The sequence below is a fragment of the Barbus barbus genome (genome assembly GCF_936440315.1).
Source record: "Barbus barbus genome assembly, chromosome: 22".
Lineage (NCBI taxonomy): Eukaryota > Metazoa > Chordata > Actinopteri > Cypriniformes > Cyprinidae > Barbus > Barbus barbus.
This window is the reverse complement of record NC_136750.1, coordinates 30,445,961-30,467,147: the sequence shown is the minus strand read 5'-3', so window position 1 is coordinate 30,467,147 and position 21,187 is coordinate 30,445,961. Positions and strand designations below refer to the sequence as shown.

The following is a 21,187-nucleotide window of genomic DNA, read 5'->3' as shown; positions in this document are numbered from 1 at the left end:
TTATTTTGCTATCCTCACTTACATAAATGAACTATAGTGTCCTGCACCCACTACTTAAAAAATATCAAAAATTATATCTGGTGTCTGAATCATTTTTGGTTTGACTGTAGGTCAGATGTCCAGATATGCATCCAAGTAAAATCCACATGTAGAAGTGGCCCAGATCGGATGTGAAAAAATTGGATCTTGTGCAGATGTTTGTGTTTACACCTGTGCAACAAATTCCGATCTGTGTCAGATGTGAGCAAAAAATCAGATTTTGTGCCAGTGTAAATGTCAGTGTGGTTTGGCCTGTAATGCTTTGAACACATTTTTCTCCGAAGGTCACAAGGATGATCCTGAGGGTCAGAGGTCGTTCCCTAAAGAGGTTGCTGTGAGCGGCCGGCAGTTGAGGCCCTCCAGAAAGGCTCGCGATGTGGTGAGTAGTTTTCTGAATGTTAATGATGATGTTTCTCCGCTTTGGCTCAATCTGGTGTGTGTTTCTGCAGGCGGCGGCGGCAGTGCAGGGTCACATGCGGACGGTGAACTCGTACGCCGGTTTCACTGAGTTCGACAGAAACCCTTCGTTCCTGCATCCAGACTCCAGTGAGTGTAAACAGCAGCATTATGCAACACAACGCTTTAAACATTAACCCTGATTCAGCAGTTCTTAACAACATCATGAGCACAAACGCTGCCTGCTGGCGACTGAACGCAGTTACACACACTCTTCTCTTGATTTAGTCATGTTAAAACTTTACAGGGTTCCTACTGGGTTTGGAAAGGTATGGAAATATATTCCATACTTTTACTTCCATACTATTCCATGGAAGTATTTTCCAGGCCTCGAAACGTGTGGGAAAAGAGAAAGCAGCGTACGGAAAAATATTTGTTTCCAGACTTTTGCCCCTATTTTTTTTTTTATAATAGAAAATTAAGAATTTAATGAAAATAAATTTATCGTGCAAGACGTGTGTTTTCGTGGCAGCTGTTTAGTGATTGTCAAATATGATTGAATGAATTCAAGGTTAATTTTTTCATGCATATTGGGTTTCTTCTCCCTATACTTTTAGCACCGTATTAATTAGCCTCAAGGACCTTTGCAAAGATAAAAATATATACAGATTTTGTGTACACACAAGAAAATATTAAACTTGGCATATATACAATGCACACTGCCCCAAAGAAAGACAAATCTTAAACACTTTTTTACAGTACCAGTCTTTTTTATAGACCCTTGAACTTGGCAAATGTTCTACTATTAGCCCATATATTTCATGTCATGGTTTCTCCACCATCACAGACGACGATGTGTTGAATTGAACATTAGGCCTTGATATTTAGAGGTACTACTGTAAGAAAAGCAACATTTTGAGCTGGTAGATCTCTAATTCATGTGCATCCATGGCATGCAAACATTTTATTCATAGTAAGATGGCAGTGATGCACAAAAGAAATGGGTTATATAAAACTAGAAATTGTAATGCGTAAGCATGCAAAACATTATCATGCACATGTGAATAGTTTCTCGAGGGCACAAAAAAGTTTCTTGTGTGCATGCAAAAGTCTGTATTTTTTATTTATTTATTATTTTTTATTTTAGGGACTCTGTGTAGAAAAATAAAAACATTTGGATTGGATTGGATTCAATTTATTGTCATTGCACATGTAGGTACAAGGCAACGAAATGCAATAGAGAAGAAGAGATACAGCATAACATGAGGAAAGAGAGGAGAAAAAAAGTGTCTTCCCACTACGTCCTTGGAAGAGGGTGCAGTGAGAGAACAGACAAAAAACCTCAGCATAAAGCACAGTCAACACAGAAACATAACTTGCATAGTAATCCTAGTTCAGACGAAACAGCCATCCGGCCAGCAGCCATTACAGCGCAAACCCACGGACCCGTTAACACCTGACAGGATGAAGCGACGAAGGCGTGGGATGGGGGTAGGGAGGTGTATGAGTGTGTGTATGTGTAAGTTCTTGTGAGTTCGTATGCCTTGAAATCCGTTTCGCCAGCACTCCAAACCAGTCGACACAGTTCGCAGGTCGTGATGCGACATAGCAATTGCCATGGAAACGACCTTGGACAGAGCACAAGCGCCCGACAATAACAAGGTGTTTTTGGGAGGAGGGAATGGAAGAAAGAGCGTCTCCCTGCAGTATTCACCGGAGAGTTGATACCAGAGCGGCCTTGCCAAGCCGATCTGTTGTGGGAAGCCGGAAAGAGATAAGATTGTTTTGTCTTAGTGCGAACAGCTGTCTTCCAGTTTCACAGCTATTCTCATTGTCCATTCTGATCTCCATGTCCGTCGATTTTTCTTTCCAAAGCCGAGAGCTTAGCCGTGATTGAATCCATATTGCGGTTAATCGCCTCAGTCTCCGAGGCGACCGCTCTGCCTACAGCTTCCATCATGACGGGCAGCCGTGAGAGGTTTTGGACAGCCAGTCCCGTCTCCTTAATTTTCTGATAATTTAGGGCAACGCCTAATCCAAATAGCAGAAACCCAGTTATCATTGTTCCGAATAAGAAGATGTCTTCAATGTCCTCCACGGAGAGAGCCGCCAGACACACGACCCGCCATCCCTCCCATGCGTCCATCGTGTAGCCAGCAGCAAACGTCCCAGCGGGACATTCCGGTTCTCCAGATCCCGCTTTCCTAGTCGAGAAAATGGTGTCAATTGCATTTAGAGACCAGTTGATCAGATCCATAATTTCGGTTTTGCAAATAGTGCAGCGAGAGTCTCTTAAGAGGACAGGACAATACAAGAGAGCAAGCAGGGAAGTTCAGGAAGGAGGGAGGGAAGAAAATGCGACCGCCTTCGAACAGAGCCAAACGAGAAATGCCATTTACAGATGACTGTACTATATACCAAATATAAAGCTGAAAATAATGTTCTATGATCCATTTATGTTAAATATGGTCTGAAAATCTACCGAGAGGTATGGAAATTTGAGTCTGGAAAAGTATGGCATTTTGAAATGGAAAATGTATAGGAACCCTGAAACTAGGGGTGGGAGAAAAAAAATCCATTCACTGATGCATCGCGATTCTGAATCGATTCTGAGCTTGTTTTTTATTTTTCCCCGCATATGGGACGTGTGTGCGCTGGAGACAATCGCGGCGGCTTCATTGCACAGAATTTGCGTTGTGAAACACGTGTGCATTGCTTGACTGTGTGTGCTTCCACTCACCGTTATTTCATTGTTTTACTTTACATATGCTTTCATTCCTTGCCGTTTGGAATGCAGTTCATGTGTGCTTTGTGTTTGTTTGTCCTGAAGCTCGATCGCAGCTGCGGTTAAATGCACTTGTGTTTCCGAATACTTTTATACGAAATTGATGTAAACACAGTCAGTTATGTTTTCAGAGCAGAACAAAACATCTGATAAATCTAAATAGATCTGTGCATTAGTGTGAATGCAGTTTACTTAAAAAACACTTATTTTAAATAAGTAATTATTTCAAAAAGTAGCCTGCTTATATATCTTTAAAAAAAACAAAGTACATTTTGCACAAAATAAATGATATAATTTATATGAAAATGTAGCCACGTGCAGTAATATTGAAAATTGAGACTGTGACGCAGCGTGATATTGAGTTGAGTCGTTGACATGATGATCGTAACTGAATTGAATCGTGAAACCAGTGAAGATTCACTCTATTTCATGGCAGTACTGACATACAGAGCTTCCAGCTATGAACAAGAAGCATAGAAACTGCAATTTTGGTTAAAATGTAAAGTTGTAAAGATGTATGTGCACAGCAGAGGAATTAATTAGGAAAAAACTTAGATCAAGAATGGTTTTGGAATCAGATCGGATCGTGAAGTGAAAGCGTTCTGTGTGTTTCAGCGCTCAGTAAGCAGGAGAGGACTCGTGTTTCATTGGAGGACGTCTCTCATTATGAGGATCTGCTGTTGGTCAGTCAAACACACAACGACACAAACATAAAGTGTTTTAGAGAAACAACATTCACACTCGCCGTAACTCTCTGTCTTTCATTCTCAGGGGAAATCAGCACAATCCAGCAAACTGTGAGTATCTGTGTTTTGAGGTTGACGACAAATAAAGGGATTGTTTTCATGATTAAACATTGATGCACTTACTAGTACTCGTGGGTTCGATTCCCAGGGAATTTGTGAGCCTGGAGCATAAGTAACACAGGTATATTTGTAGCAATAGACAACAATACATTGTATGGGTCAAAATTATACATTTTTCTTTTATGACAAAAATCATTAGGATATTAAGATCATGTTCCATCAAGATATTTTGTAAATTTCCTACTGTAAATTAATTTTTGATTAGTAATATGCATTGCTAAGAACTTAATTTGAACAACTTTAAAGGAGATTTTCTCAATATTTAGATTTTTTTGCTCCCTCAGATTCCAGATTTTCTAATAGTTGTATCTCAGACAAATATTGTCCTATCATAACAAACCATACATCAATGGGAAGATTATTTATTTTAAAAAATGTATCCTTATTGTTGGTTACATTTATGAGCTGATAAAACGGTGTATCTTAAGTGCAATGCAAGTTGCTTTCTAATGCATAAATATAAATCTAGAGTTTTGAACAGGTTTATGTGAGGGGGGATTTTGGGTTGGGACATATCATTATCATAGAAAATATCATTAACCTGATATACAAATACTGCAAGTGTATGAGATGAGCTCACTGATATAGATAAACGTGTGTGTGTGTGTGTGTGTGTGTGTGTGTGTGAGATTTATTATTTATAAGTGATTTTCTTGTTTGTTTCTCTGGTGTTCAGGAGTCCAGGAGACGATATCTCAAACAGTGAGTGTTTCATCACAACTAATGATTGTCTGAACTGATCCTGCTTTAGTCTGACTGCTGTGTGTGTGTGTGTGTGTCTGTGTGTGTCAGCAGCAGGTCTGTACGCCGGGCGACACACACACCTGGGGGCACGTAAGGACTGTAAGTCTGACCCCTGCTGGTCTCTCTCAGCACTTATACAGTACTACACTCTACTCATAGCATCAAGAGCACGGTAATACCATGGTATTTTGTGTGTTGTTCTGCTCATTCTTTGCTCTGTGTGTCTGTGGACCAGCGATCGGTTCTCCGTTCAAGCCCATGGAGAGTTATCAGTATTCAGGTCAGTTTTTATCATTCCGTCTAATGCAAACATAAACGTGTCCTGATTCGAACCCGACCCACGACGCCCCGCTCAAACACAGACTGTAATGTTTAGAGGGCCGAGGTGTGGTGGTGTGGGTTTGAAGCAGGTGTGTGGCATTGGCTCCTGTGACGTTTACTGACATCAGCCCTGTGTGTGTGTATTAGCGGTGGAGCGTAATAACCTGATGAGGTTGTCTCAGAGTATACCATTCACCCCAGTGCCCCCTAGAGGTAAGACACAACACTGCCCTTCTGTCTCTTTCTGTCCCATCAGGCTTTGCTGTTTATCATGTAGTTCTGGGCGGCGTGACGGTAGTGATTGATTTTTACTAGTGCTGTCAAACAATTAATCCCAATAACATAAACACAATTATTTTGGATGCTATTAATTGTTTGACAGCACTAATTTTTACAGAAACATGTAGTGATATTAAAATGTCAGACAAATGTGTGAATGTCTAAATATTCTTAAATCAAGATGCAGTTACCGAAGAAGCAAAATTACAAAACATAGTCTTGTTTTCTGAGAAATAAATACAATTTGTTTGATTAAAGCAAACAAATATCTGTCAAATATCTGAGCTCAGGGAAAATCAACTTAATTCAGAGAGATAAAGTTTTAATTCCCCATCGACAGATTTGCTCTTGTTTTACTTCATTTTGTTCAATTTGTCAGAAAACAAGACTTCGTATCTTGATTTTGCATCTCCAGTAAATGTATCTTGATTTAATGTTTGAATATTTGTGACCACAAAACCAGTCATAAGGGTAATTTTTTTTTAAATTAAGATTTATACATGATCAGAAAGCTGAGTAAATAATCTTTCCATTGATGTATGGTTTGTTATGATAGGACAATATTTGTCTGAGATACAACTATTAGAAAATCTGGAATCTGAGGGAGCAAAAAAATCTAAATATTGAGAAAATCTCCTTTAAAGTTGTTCAAATGAAGTTCTTACCAATGCATATTACTAATCAAAAATTAAGTTTTGATATATTTACACGATTGATTTACATTTATGATCTTTACTTAATATCCTAATGATTTTTATATATATATAAAACACACATACAATAAAAATAAAACAAGCAGTTAGAAAATTAAGTGCAAGTGTTAGAGGGTCAAGTGTTTTTTTTTTTTATATTTTTTATTTTTTTTTAATAAAACTAATAGGAAATCAAATAGATAAAATATGATTAGAATGGAGAGTGTTAGAGTTAGAGGGTCAAATAAAGATTTATCATCACATGGTTGTTTTACAATCAGAACCATTTTTCATTAAATTTCCAACCACAAAACATGACACAGAATTGCTTGATGTAAGATGTAGTTCGCGCCGCCCAGCCCTACGGTGTATTTGTTTCGTGATATCGTGTGATTGCGAGGTCAGTCGCGTGTTTATGCGTGACGTTCTGGGGTTTGCGTGTCGCACAGGTGAGCCGGTGACAGTGTACCGTCTGGAGGAGAGCTCTCCCAACAGCATCAACAACAGCATGTCGTCGTGGGCTCAGCGCGGCCTCTGCGCTAAGATCGAGTTCCTCAGTAAGGAGGAGATGGGTGGAGGCCTGCGGCGGGCACTCAAAGTGCTCTGCACCTGGTCAGAGTACGACATCCTCAAGCCTGGACACCTGTACATCGTCAAGTCCTTCCTGCCCGAGGTGGTCAACACCTGGCAGAGCATTTACAGAGAGGACACAGTCCTGCACCTCTGTCTCAGGGTACGCACACACACACACACACACTCTAAAACAACGCATGTAGGGCTCTATGGGTTTCCATGATGCGAAAAACACGGACGGAATCGTGGAAATCATGGGGATGCACCAAATGTTCAGAAACCGTTCGGCCGGAAATGGCAAAAAAATATAAGCGAAAAGACAGAATAATCAGTGTTGGGTTTGTCTAATTACAAAATAAATAACTGTAAATCCTATTATGGATTTTTGAAAATGAGCTTTCATGCAGTGTGTAGCAGCTCTAAGTGAATGAAAACAGCCTGCAAAGTTTTAAATCTGAAAGTGCACCGTCTATAAAGTTATTGTCTCTCAAAAGAAAGAGTCGACTCTGAATCATTGAAACGAGACGTTTTTAAAACGAATCCCAAGCCGTTTCAGCCGACGTCAACATGAAACATTAGCATATTGCCGCACACTTGTTGCGTGCAGACCTGAGAAAACTTGATTTTCGTGTTGGTCTGAGTGAAAATGCTAATTCATTCTTTGCCACTAGGTGCCGCTTCTGGAGCGTTATAAATAGCTGTTTCCCCGGTTCCTCTGTACACCGCTCATAAACACTGCTTTAAATGAAATCAACCAATCGGACCAATCACTTTAAAATGTGCACTTTACAAGCACCGATTCAAAGAAAATTATTTAATTTAAAGCATAGCCACCACAAAATCATCTTAGCACTTTTTACTTTGAGATCATTCTGAGGTTAAATACAGATTTAAAATCATAAGAAATAGATTAGTAGCTATGATACTGTTTTTGAAATCAGATCTTTGCACAGTTATGACAGGAGTCTTTGCAGGAAAGATGCATGAACTACATCTCGTAAAAAAACAAAACTGCATTCTGTGTGAATAGCACCTCGCGATATGAGCGCGGCACACAGAGCAGTTGGATCATTCTTTTCTCTTTACTGTTATTATTGGTATATTGTCAAAGTGTATCGTTTGGTAATATTTCTTTTCAAAATCTTGATTCCTCTATTTATAAGAAATTAAATCATGGCAAAACATTACATTAAAATCGGACAAATAGCCCAACCCTACTCAAACCCTTCTGATTGTGGTTGAATCTCAAAAGTTTCTTTACCCCAGATGTAGCCACATTCAGCGTCGTCCCGGATGAGTGAACGAGCGCTGATGTCTGTGCGAGACTCCACTGAATGTGTGTTTGTGTTTCTGTTGTGAACAGGAAATTCAGCAGCAGAGAGCAGCTCAGAAACTCACGTTTGCCTTCAACCAGATCAGACCCAAAACCATCCCATACTCACCCAGGTACTCTCTCTCTCACACACACACACACACACACACACACACACTCACTCGCACACACTCACTCACTCACACTCACTCACTCACTCGCACACACACACACTCACTCACTCGCACACACACACACACACACACTCACTCACTCACTCACTCGCACACACACACACTCACTCGCACGCACACACACGCACACACACACTCACTCGCACGCACACACTCACTCACTCACTCGCACACACTCACTCACTCACTCACTCACTCGCACACACACACACACACACACTCACTCGCACACACACACACACACTCACGCACGCACGCACGCACGCGCACGCACGCACGCACGCACGCACGCACTCACACACGCTCTCACACTCATGCACACACACTCACTCACTCACTCACTCACTCACACACTCACTCACTCACTCGCACGCACGCACGCACGCACGCACTCACACACGCTCTCACACTCATGCACACACACTCACTCACTCACTCACTCACTCACACACTCACTCACTCGCACGCACGCACGCACGCACTCACACACTCACACACACGCTCTCACACTCATGCACACACACTCACTCACTCACTCACTCGCACACACACTCACACACTCACTCACTCGCACGCACGCACGCACGCACGCACTCACACACTCACTCACACACGCTCTCACACTCATGCACACACACACTCAAATGCAAAAGCGCATGCTTGGCAATATTTCGGATTTTGAAAAGCCTGTTGACTTTTGACGTTTCTTTTATTTTTCTATTTTTAAAAAAAAATTTTTTAAACATTCGTTTCTTATTTAATTGGCTCCACAGTGTTTGCTGAATTGTACTTTTATTTATAATGTATTGAAAGTCATGTTAGCCTGATGGGACCAAACTTCCTCTGTAAGTGATTTTAAAACATAAGACAGTACACAGATTTGAAGACTACAATAAGATTTTACTTCTACTGTTAATATAATTTTGGTATAGGCTACTATGAGATGATAGATGAACATGGATAAATATTATAATTCAGATGGGCAATCTGTTATTTTTAGGGTATATCAAAATGTGTATTTTTTTATTTAATTGTTGGCACATTTTACCAGTATTTACCATACTTTCAAAACAAAAATTAAAATAGGAAAAATATGCAATATGAAAATAATTTAAGATTTAATTTTTATTTTCTCCGTAAAACACAAGATTTGGTTTTCAACAAGTTTTTTCCAAAAGGTTCATCTGGAAAAAGGGGGGTCGTCTTATATTCGGGTCAATACGGTACTTTGTGTAATTTATTTACTTTATTTGAAATCAAGGTGTATGCCGTGCCTCCGAGCTTTTTTAATATTTGTTTTGCTAATAAAAGTTCTACGTTTCTTATTTATTTGGTTCTACAGTGTTTACTTATTTTCAGTTTTGTATACCTGTTTAAATTAAGTTATTTGTTATTAGGCATAGCCTATAGCATGGCGTATTTTTATTCATTTTGTTAATAAAAGTTCTATGATTTATATGTAAGCTAAGTGAGTTTGACGTTGTATTTTGTTGTTATATTGACACCGAATTGCCGCTAATTCGAAAGAGAAAGTAAAATGCGCACGGCGCTTTTAAGGTATTTAAAGGGTTAGTTCACCCAAAAATAAAAGTTAGCCCATGTTTTAATCGCCCTCAAGGCATTCTAGATGTATATGACTTTCTTCTTTCAGACGAATCCAGTCGGAGTTATATTTAAAATTATCCTTGCTCTTCCAAGCTTTATAATGGGAGTAGATGGGTGTTTTTGTTCAACAGTCCAAAAGAAGTCAAATAAAGTGCATCCATCCATAATAAAACTATCAAGGCCTCCTTTATAATAAAGAATAAAGGCCTCCTGTAGCAAATTGATGCATTTTTGTAAGAAAAATATCGATATAAATATAGAAAAGTATTTATAACATTTTAAATTGGATATTTTTCTTACAAAAATGCATTGATTCACTACAGGAGGCCTTTATTCACTTCCCGGAGCCGTGTGAGGCACGTTTATTATGGATGGATGCACTTTATTTGACTTGTTTTGGACTGTTGAACAAAAACACCCATCTACTCCCATTATAAAGCTTGGAAGAGCAAGGATCATTTTTAATATAACTCCGATTGGATTCGTCTGAAAGAAGAAAGTCAGGATCCTTTTGAGGGTGAGTAAAACATGGGCTAATTTTAGTTTTTGGGTAAAATATCCCTTTAAAAGTGAAGGAAAGCGAGGGATAACTCAAACTAAAAACTAACAATTCCTTTAAGCTGGATTGCCACTAATTTGAAAGTGAAAGTAACCAGTGATGCCAGTAATTATCGGTGTTGTCACGCATGGATAAACTTCCTCACTGACACAACCCTAACACACACACACAACCCTACAGATCCGGTCGAGTGTGTTGCTGAGAGTGCAGTGTGTCTCTGCAGGTTTCTGGAGGTGTTCCTGCTCTACTGTCACTCTGCCGGTCAGTGGTTTGCCATCGAGGAGTGCATCACTGGAGACTTCCGCAAGTTTAATAACAACAACGGGGATGAAATCGTCCCGACCAACCTTCTAGAAGAAACCATGCTGGCCTTCAGCCACTGGACGTATGAATTCACGCGAGGAGAGCTGCTCGTGCTCGACCTGCAGGGTTTGTGTCTCACTTACACACGTCACGCTTTAATTAGGGATGCAACGATACCACTTTTTCAGAACTGATCGATACTGATCCCATACCAGTGCAGTTTTTTTAATCGGTGTAGAATTTCTAAACGTCTGTGTGTTGACCTGATCATCACTCTTCTGTGTTAAACACAATCTGCTAAATATAGACAACTTCATTTTAATGAAAAATAACAAATGAAAAAAATATGTAATCCTAATTGATGACAAAAATACTATTGTAAACTAGGTTAGTGGATAATTCAGCATTTACTCTAGAAAAATCATGGGTGCACAATGATTTTATAAAACATTTAGCAAAACAGCATTATTTAGTGGGGAAGAAATAAAAGTGAATAAGTGTAGGACTAAATCTGTTAAAATGTTACACATTGCGATTTGTATTGTTGTAAAATGCATTCATGAAAAAGTGAATATTTATATTTGTGCTGTCAAACAATTAATCGCATCCAAAATAAGTTTTTGTTTACATAATATACAGTATATTGCCAAAAGTATTGGCACCCCCCTTCTAATGAACATGTTTGACTACTTTAGTAATTTCTATAAGTACAAATCTTAATGTTTAAGCATATAATGATATTCTAGGGAATTGTGTGCTTTTAATTTAAAGCAACAGTTTGGACAGAACCCTTTTCTATTCTAACATGACCGTGTCTCTGTGTATAAGACACGGTTCAAAAAGACATGATTGATTGAGTCAGTGTGGAAGAACTTGACTGGTCTGCAGAAAGCCAAGTCCTGATCCCAGCTGAACTCCTCTGGTGTGACTTTAAATGCAGACCTTGAGCCAAAAACTCATCACGCTATTGGAGAGAGTTTCATTGTTTTGAATCGTAACCGAACGCGACGCACAGTTTGAACGCTGAATAGAAGAGTTTACATGAATTTAACTTGGGGTGCTTTCACATCTGTAGTTCAGTTCATTTGGTCCGGACCAAAGGCAAAAAATTATACATTGTAGCTGTTTTTAGCCGGTTTGGTTCCTTTTCACACCACACTGTTTGCTCTGGTACGAACCAGCTGAAACAAACCAAAATTCAGTCATCCGCTTCACTTGTTGGCTAGATGTGTCTTTGAACGCATTCCCTAAACTGCTTTTGATTGGTCAGAAAAAGCGTGCGGGAAAATTCCAACGGTGCTCCCAGAAGTAAACAAAGACAGGAGTAAAATGCAGCAGACAGCACACTGCTATTTTGAGGCTCCGCACCTCCTCACAACCCCAAGTTTGTCCACGACCTGCCATGCTAAACTGCAAACTGTCAACAAACACTTCCTCATCCCATAATGCACAGCTCAGCTGACTACTGCAGCTGGTTTAGTCCAAAAATGCGCAGTTCTTTTTGCAGTTGGGTCTGTTTGAGGTCGGATCGCGTTCTCACCACAAACGAACCACTCCAGGGTTCGTTTGAAAGCGTGCTGAGACCACCTCTTCAAGGAGCTCTCGGTACGCTTGTTTGGTCCGCTTTTGGTGCGCACCCGAGTGCAATTGCTGCTTTCTCACCTGCCCAAACGAACCGCACCATGAGGGAAAACAAACTCTAGTGCGATTCAACCGAACTAAATGAGGCAGGTGTGAAAGCACCCTTAAATATTAATCTGTACCTCACTATGGAACAGCTTCAGAACACTTGGAATGTTGTGCACGAAACACATATGGCTCTCTATAATGTTTTTGTGCCTTTGTGGGGCTTAACAATAACACAGAATAGCATATGCGGCACAATATCAGATTTGGAACGCTCTCGTCTGACCGATAGCTGATCCGGCAGAAAATGCCAGTATCGGTGCCGATACCGATATTGAATTTTGGATCCATGCATCCTTAGCTCTTCATCTGCACTCCAATAATCAGAGCTTCAACTAAACGAGTATCTTCATGAAGCTTCAGGGTTAGTTCACCCAAAATTAGGGGTGCGCCCATCCGATATTCAGTATCGGTATCGCATTGTCTGCCAATATGGTATGGGTCAGAGGATACCGATCCAAATCAGATATTATGCGTATACTATTGTTGTTAAGCCCCACAAAAGCCACAAACACATGATAAAACACCACAAAGGTTTTGTGCACAATATTTCAAGTGTTCTGAAGCCGTTACATAGATTAATGTGAGGTACAGAGGAATATTTAAGTTAAGTTCACGTAAACTCTTCTCTCCGCCGCAGCTGTCGTCATCTTCTATTGAGCGTTCAAACTGCGTGTCGCGTTCGGTTATGGGTCAAGACGATGACACTCTCTGCAAGATTATTAAATGTTCCTAATATTACACTTGATCTGTAAATAAAGATAAATGGTTTTGCATTAAAGGACATTGAGGTCTGAAAATTCAACACTAATTAAAACAAAAAACTGCCCAGGTATCATATCGGTATCGGCAGATACTCAGAATTTTTGGTATCGGAACGGTTTCTGAAAAAGTGGTATTGAGCCACCCCTACCCAAAATGAGAATTATCTTGATGCTGGTCCCCATCCACTGCCTTTATAGACGAGTGCAAGCGGGACATTGCTTTAAATTTCTTCTTCTGTGGTTTGAAAAAGAAAGAAAGGCTTATTAGAACAACACACGGGTAACTCTATCCCATACTGTAGAAACATTTTACCATTGCAGGTGTTTATATAAACTTGTGTTTGTTTTAGAGATGGAGGGGTGAGTAGAAATGTATGTGATGAATGAGGTTTGACTGTTCTCTCTCTCTCTCTCTCTCTCTCTCTCTCTCTCTCTCTCTCTCTCCTTCTCCCTCTCTCTCTCTCTCTCTCTCTCTCCCTCCCTCCCTCTCTCTCTCTCTCCCTCCCTCCCTCCCTCCCTCCCTCCCTCTCTCTCTTTCTCTCTCTCTCTCCTCTCTCTCTCCCTCTCTCTCCTCTCTCTCTCTCTCCCTCTCTCCCTCTCTCTCCCTCTCTCTCTCTCTCCCTCTCTCTCCCTCTCTCTCTCTCTCCCTCTCTCTCTCTCTCTCTCTCTCTCTCTTCCTCTCTCTCTTTCTGTAGGGGTCGGTGAGATACTGACAGATCCGTCTGTCATTAAGAGCGGAGAGAAAGGGTGAGAAACGCGAATCAAAATGACCCCTATTTTAAGATCTTAGGCTTCAGTCTTAATTTAATTTTTGACCGATGAAATCAAGTACAGTGTGTTTAGGGAATTGTACTGTTAGCTATTACTAAGGTCTATTACAACTTGGGCCAATCCAATCCACTTTATTTTAGGTGGCCTTAACTATTATGTACTTGCATCAAAATATAAGTACAGTGTATTTATTGTTCATATTGTATTGCAAAGCACTTTTGCTGCTATTGAGGTGGGATACAGGTAAGGTTAGGGACACGTTTGGAGGTGTAAGGGATTGGTCAACAGTGTAAATATAAATGTAATTACAGAAATTCATTACAGATGTAATTACATGCAGGTTTTTTTGTTTTTTTAAATGGAAGTACAATGTAAAAATATGTGTGTGTATATGTATATATATAAAAAAAATAAGAAATCTTATTTTTTGCACTGATACAGGATTGCACGTGATTGTCATTAAACAAAGTACAAAGAAATTAAGATTCTGATTCTGTACACAATAAGTGCATTGTATCAAATGATTAATTTAAATTTAAGTGCATAGTAGTTAAGGTCACCTAATAAAAAGTGGGTGCACAACTTGTAAAGTGTTAGTTTATGAATGTTTTTATGTGTTTGATTGCGACAGGTCTTACGATATGATCTTCGGCCCTGCGAATCTTGGAGACGATGCCATTCGTAACTTCCGCTCCAAACATCACTGCAACTCGTGCTGCCGGAAACTCAAGCTTCCAGGTGAGTTTATTAACAGAATGGCGCTGGATCAGAGTCTGCAGGCCGAAGCTGCATCACACCATGCTGTGTCACGAAGGGGCAGGATGGGAAAAAACATGCCACTGAAGCATAACATTATTCATTTATCTTTTTCTTTATTGTTGCATTGAAATGTAGAGCATATACATTTGATTTAAAAAAAAAAATTATACAACTTTTATCTTTGAATATGATATAGGTGGATATGATTTAGGCTTGCTGTGATAGTTTACGGTGTAAAGCACAACACCGATGATGTCACTTGACCACCATTGTTTTGATTTTTTTTTATAGTAATAAAAATAATTTAGTTCAGTTAGAGAACAGACACTACAATTAACCCATTTAATCCCGCCGCTCACAATAGTGACCGTAAAAAAGCTTTTCATTTATACAGCTCTAAAATCTTTACTGACTGGTGTTTTAGTGCACTTCCTGCAAATATGGAAAAAATAGTGTCTGTTAAATATGTGCAGTGTCACATGAACAAAGCCGTTTATTTCCTGTTTGCACCTTGAGAAGATGATGGCTGCATTAAAGCATAAAGTATGTTAACAAAGATATGACAGATTTTTGGTCCACATTATCTTTAAGGTGTCTAGTATTAATATATGAATTCACATGTACTCAGTTTTGTTGAGTGTGGTCATAGGTATACAATATAAATTCAATTGCAGTTGTTAGTGAAAATTACTCTAAAATGTTGCAATGACAAAATATTGCACTAAAAATTAATATTTTACAAAAAAAATACAATATTTGTAATACTGGTAGCACTAATATAATAATTTGATGTTATATTCTTCATGAAATGCGTTGATAGTTGTTTTTTTTGTCTTTTATCTCAGTGTTCCTATCAATGTTGTGTAAGGTTTTTTATGCATATTACTAACCCTAGAATGTGGTCACACATTTTTCCAAAAATAATTATTGATTAACTAATGACACATCATTTGGATATTTTCATGTCTGTGAAAAACTTGGGATTTTGAAAAGCCTGTTGACGTTTATCTCAGGTGATTTTGGAAGTTTTTTAATTGGTTCCACTGTTTGCTGAACTATTTTATTTAATTTTACATCAAGGTGTATGCCGTGCCTCCAAGCTTTCTTATTTGTTATTTATTTGGTTCCACAGTGTTTGCTGATTTTCAGTTTTGTATAACTATTTAAACTTTGTGTAGCCAAAGTAATTTGCTATTTAATATTAGGCATGTAGCATTTTTATTTGTTTTATTAAAAGTTTTGCGAGTTTGACGGTGCATTTTGCTGTTGCTTGAATTGAATCAGCTTGAAAGTGAAAAAAGAAATGCGCACGGCTCTTTTATAATCCATTTAAAAGCAAGGAAAAGAGGGAAAACTCAAACGAACTTGTTCTTGAGCATATCTATAATGTTTAATAATTTTATTTTCGTAATTTATATCTAAATTACGATATTTACAAACCAGTTATTTTGGATTTGTAAATGATCGATAAACTATTTAAATGTCCATTTATAAATCTTATTATTTAGACATGATAATAGTGGCTATGCTTGTTACTAAATGCTTCATTAACACATATTCCTGCTGTGATTCATGTTAAGTCAGGTAGTTAGAAAACATTTAGTAGTTGTCAGTCATCTATTCTTGTGAGCTCATCTAAAGTGATTTAAAGGCTCAGTTATCTTCCAAACAGAAAAGTTAAACAAACACAACACAGAGGGATACAAAACACAGAAATAATCATTTCAAGATGCAAAAAATGCAAAAAATAAAATGAATTTCATAAAAAATAAAAATTCAAGTGTACAGTTTTTTTTGCATCTTGAAATGAATATTTCTGTGTTTTGTATCCCTCTGTGTTGTGTTTGTTTAACTTTTCTGTTTGGAAGATAACTGAGCCTTTGTAATAGATATGCTCATAAATCAAGAACAAGGCATTTATAAATTGCTTACTGATGCCTATTAATGTTGGGACAATGCTTTATAAAGGATGAATTGACTATTTACTAATGCTTACCTAATGATTCATAGCATGCAGTGATTATTATAAAGTGTTACTGAATTATCTAGTCTGTATGTGGCCGTTTCTAATGAGTTGTGTGTGTTTGTGGTCAGATCTGAAGCGGAACGACTACACTCCTGATAAACTGATGCTGCAGCATGACCCCTCCGAGGGCCCGTCCCATTCACCGCCTACAGGGGGCGCCTCGAAAGAACAGCGTCCCTCAATGCGCTTAATGCTGTGAGCCACACACGCTCTTCACAAGACAGACACTAAGACACGGTGTGTGTGTGGAGGACATAAGCGTGCACGTTTTATATGAACACGTCGCCTCTGAACAAATGCAATCTAGAGACGTTTTAAGTCACATTTTATCCTGTACAATTATTATCAGCTTTTAAAAGTATTTTTAAAGGTTTTTATGTCTGTATGAAACTATAAAGTGGTTAATAACTGGTACAATATCACTGTATAGAGTTAAATATTTATTCTAAACGACAAGTTGCCTTGTATAAAATAAAAGCAATTTTACATGTGATGTCTGTCACTTTTTGGAAAGAACACTTGCTCATTATACTATTATCTGATTTTGTACAGAGCTGTATGCCAAGAGAATGTTTTTATGTACAGAGCCTTATGAATGCATTTATGGTTCAGACGTCCTATGTGTTTGAATCTGGTGTCGATTATGGGCAGCTTGCAATGCAAACGACAGCGCAGTGTGTGCTGACCACTGAAACCAGTCCATGCAGTCAATACTCACCTTTATAACGGTACTGTTGTCCTTTACTGTCGTCGGAGGATGGCGTGAGAGTGTATCTCATAGATACATTTATCTGGCACGATGCTATCAGCTGAAATGTGAGAATATTTGATGCTGGGGGATATTATATTAATGGATCTGTACACTTTTTTTTACTGTATATTTAATAAAACACTGAAAAATCAATGTTCATCCATATGTTTTCTCTCACTCTGAAATCATTTAGCTTCAGCTTCTGTATTGTGTTTTGTGATTCATGGTGAAGTGTGTTGAACAATAAGTGCGTCTAATAAGTATACGTTCTTGCATGTGTCCTAAACTCCTGAAACATTGGTGTCTCATATAGAACAGTCAATTTATGAAAGAAATCAATTACATTTGAATGTGGATGTGTGTGAAAATGTAACCTCTCTTTGTAATTAACATTTTCATAACTACTTTAATGCACTTTATTTTTTTCTCAGTAGCTGTAACAATTACAGTATTTATTTTGTAATTTAGTTACTTCCCAACACTGATCTTATCACAAGTGTCAGGTCCTCTGATTTGATGCCTTTGGAAATTACTCAAAATTACTGGAAGCTTTACGAACTAATTTACTAGCTTCATTAAGAAAAACACCAAACGGTAAAACCCTGGAGAGAACATCTTAGAGCTGTTATTTCAGAGAGAGACGACAGGAAAGCACTGGGAGGAGAGAGGGGTTGGGTTCGAGACGGGACTCGAACTCGGGTCGCCATGAGCGCAATTTCTTTCTTTACTTTAGTATTATGTATAAAAGTCTTTACTAAAGCAATAATCCCCATGAAACCGTGGTTTGCAGTGCATTTTTAACCGCTAAGAGGCGTTGTTATTAGACTGAAACCCCCTTAGCTGTTATAAATTCACTGTAAACCACGGCTTCATGGGGATTATTGCTTTTATAAAACGGTTATTCCATATGTAGCAAGGTTTCACAAAATAAAATATGATATTAAAAACATTATTCATCCCCCCAAACAATGTAGTTCCTCAGAAATGGTTGATAAATGTAAAATTGAATACAAATACCAGTTTACAACATCCAGCAGCACAATGAACTGACATCGCCTCGCACTCAAGACTCAAGTTAATGCCAGCTCTTACATTAAAAATAAGATGGAAAAAAAAAAAAGAATAATTTCCATGGATCTAGATCTAGTTCTCCTCTATTGGAATACAATTGGCTAGATGGCGCTGTCACAATATATATATATAAATGTGATCCTGAATCTGTAGCCTCCGGTTGTGCAAGAATAACTTATAGTTTCTGTTTACAAGAAGAGTAATATAATGTAGAGTTAGTTTAGACACGGTTAGTTTATTTGGCTGCTTTAATAATTCTCATCGTGGTGTGTAACCTATTATTACTAGCTTACTCAATGTTTGATTTGATCAAAATTAGTGTCGAAAGATAGCATTATTTTATAATATTTACAGCTTGCTCTTATTTTGTGTTATTGTACCATTCTGGGATACTTAATATGTTTTCTAACAAAATAAAAAATGTTAAAATAAAATGTATAATATATAATAAAATTATTATTTGTAACATATTTTAGTACTATGTAGGTCTACTGTACATATTACTGTATTAATTATTATTTCATACTAATATTACTACTATATATACTATTAGTAGTAGTAGTATGTGTAAGAAAAATAATATTGCACGTTCTTTTTATTGTACTTTACAAATCTCAAGTGCTACCACGGACAATAATAGTAACACAATAACAGTGTAACAATTAGAAATAAGTTCTGTAATAATTACAAATAAGATCTTTGGAATAAAATGCGGCCTTGAGTTTATTTTCATCAAAATATCAAGTAATCTGCGTAGAATTGACAATATGAGCTCTGTTGGGTTGTCTAAGTAATTTGCGTGTGACTTGTGTATTTTGTCCCAGATGGTTTGTTTGTACAGGACATCATTCATGGTCTTTGCGAGCTGCAGGGCTTGAGGCTGAAGAGGTGTTCCTCCAGGGCCCCATTTATTACTCAAGGTCTGTTTTAAATTTTTGTTTGTACAAAAACTGTTGGATTTTTGTGTTACACAACATTTCTGACAACAGCATTTATCTTTTCTTTTAGTGAAGTTGAGGAATTTGGCCCCCATCTTCACACAGATCACTGGAGCTGTGTGAAGTCCCCTCATGCTTCAAACGCTCCACCATCATCCCCGTCCCAAAGAAACCCAAAATTACTTAATGTCTACAGACCTGTGGCCCTAACGTCTGTAGCCATGAAATCATTCGAAAGACTGGTTCTGGCTTATCTGAAGGACATCACTGGACCCTTACTGGACCCCCTGCAGCTTGCCTACAGAGCAAACAGGTCTGTGGATGATGCAGTCAACATGGGACTGCACTTCATCCTGCAGCATCTGGACAGACCAGGGACTTATGTGAGGATCCTGTTTGTGGACTTCAGCTCCGCTTTTAACACCATCATCCCGGAAACCCTTCAAAATAAACTAACTCAGCTCTCCGTCCCCACCTCCGTCTGCCAGTGGATCAGCAGCTTCCTGACAGACAGACAGCAGTTAGTAAAGCTTGGTAAATTCACATCCAGCACTCGTACCATCAGCACTGGAGCTCCTCAGGGCTGCGTTCTCTCCCCACTGCTCTTCTCTCTCTACACCAACGACTGCACATCTAAAGACCTCTCTGTCAAGCTCCTGAAGTTTGCAGACGACACCACACTGATCGGCCTCATCCAGGACGGTGACGAGTCTGCTTACAGACAGGAGGTTAAGGAGCTGGCTGTCTGGTGCAGTCTGAACAACCTGGAGCTTAACACACTCAAAACGGTGGAGATGATCGTGGACTTCAGGAGAAACCCCCCTGCTCTCCCCCCACTCACCATCATGAACAGCACTGTGACTGCAGTGGAGTCATTCAGATTCCTGGGCACCACCATCTCTCAGGACCTGAAGTGGGATATTCACATAGACTCTATTGTCAGGAAGGCCCAGCAGAGGTTGTACTTTCTTCGCCAGCTGAGGAAGTTCAACCTGCCACAGGACTTACTGAAACAGTTCTACTCTGCCATCATTGAATCCATCCTCTGCACTTCAATAACTGTCTGGTTCAGCTCAGCTACCAAATCTGACCTCAGAAGACTACGGAGGGTAGTCAGGACTGCTGAGCGAATCATTGGTACAACCCTCCCCACTCTCCAAGAACTGTACTTATCCAGAGTGAGCAAAAGGGCTGGTAAAATCACTCTGGACCCCTCACATCCAGCACACTCCCTCTTTGAACTGTTCTGTTCTGGTCGACGCTACAGAGCTCTGAGCACCAGAACGACCAGACACAGGAACAGTTTCTTCCCTCAGGCAATCCATCTCATGAACACTCAACAATAAACGTGGAACACACAACTATAATACACTATCCATTCACCACACTCACTTATTTTTATTTTCTCATTTCTAATTTGCACATACTTGACCTGTACATCCATAATTGTCTATATTATATATTGTGTTTTTGCTGCTTTGTACATTGCCTATTTTGTATATTTGTATATTATTCTGTCCTGTTGCTGTCTCTCTGTTGCTCTGAGGAGCTTCTGTCACTACAACAAATTCCTCATATTTGTAAACATACCTGACAATAAAGCTCATTCTGATTCTGATGTTATTTAATATGTAATATATGCATTATTAACCCAATTATTTTTTTCACCATTTTTCTCTGCATTGTTTACAGCTCGATGACTTGTAGGACCTCATGAAAAAGAATACCAAAATAAAGTTTGGTGTGAGAAAAT

General features: G+C 38.8%; 1 protein-coding gene across 5 annotated transcripts in view; it reads left to right on the top strand.

Moving 5' to 3' along the window:
• trpm7 (transient receptor potential cation channel, subfamily M, member 7) overlaps positions 1-17,587 on the top strand; it is a gene marked incomplete at its 5' end in the record, with an annotated part of 53,742 nt that extends 36,155 nt beyond the window's left edge. For 2 of the 5 annotated variants that reach the window (XM_079446710.1, XM_079446707.1), the window contains 14 exons: positions 324-418; positions 489-585; positions 3,836-3,903; positions 3,992-4,017; positions 4,763-4,788; positions 4,879-4,929; positions 5,066-5,110; positions 5,299-5,364; positions 6,572-6,855; positions 8,059-8,141; positions 10,589-10,794; positions 13,814-13,865; positions 14,521-14,627; positions 16,743-17,587. In XM_079446710.1, the coding sequence (XP_079302836.1) occupies positions 324-418; positions 489-585; positions 3,836-3,903; positions 3,992-4,017; positions 4,763-4,788; positions 4,879-4,929; positions 5,066-5,110; positions 5,299-5,364; positions 6,572-6,855; positions 8,059-8,141; positions 10,589-10,794; positions 13,814-13,865; positions 14,521-14,627; positions 16,743-16,873 (1,337 nt within the window). In that variant the 3' untranslated portion in view covers positions 16,874-17,587. Of the gene's footprint in view, positions 1-323; positions 419-488; positions 586-3,835; positions 3,936-3,991; positions 4,018-4,762; positions 4,789-4,878; positions 4,930-5,065; positions 5,111-5,298; positions 5,365-6,571; positions 6,856-8,058; positions 8,142-10,588; positions 10,795-13,813; positions 13,866-14,520; positions 14,628-16,742 lie in introns of all 5 variants that reach the window. The other 3 variants (XM_079446708.1, XM_079446706.1, XM_079446705.1) reach the window with 3 other exon arrangements.
• Positions 17,588-21,187: the final 3,600 nt, after the last annotated feature.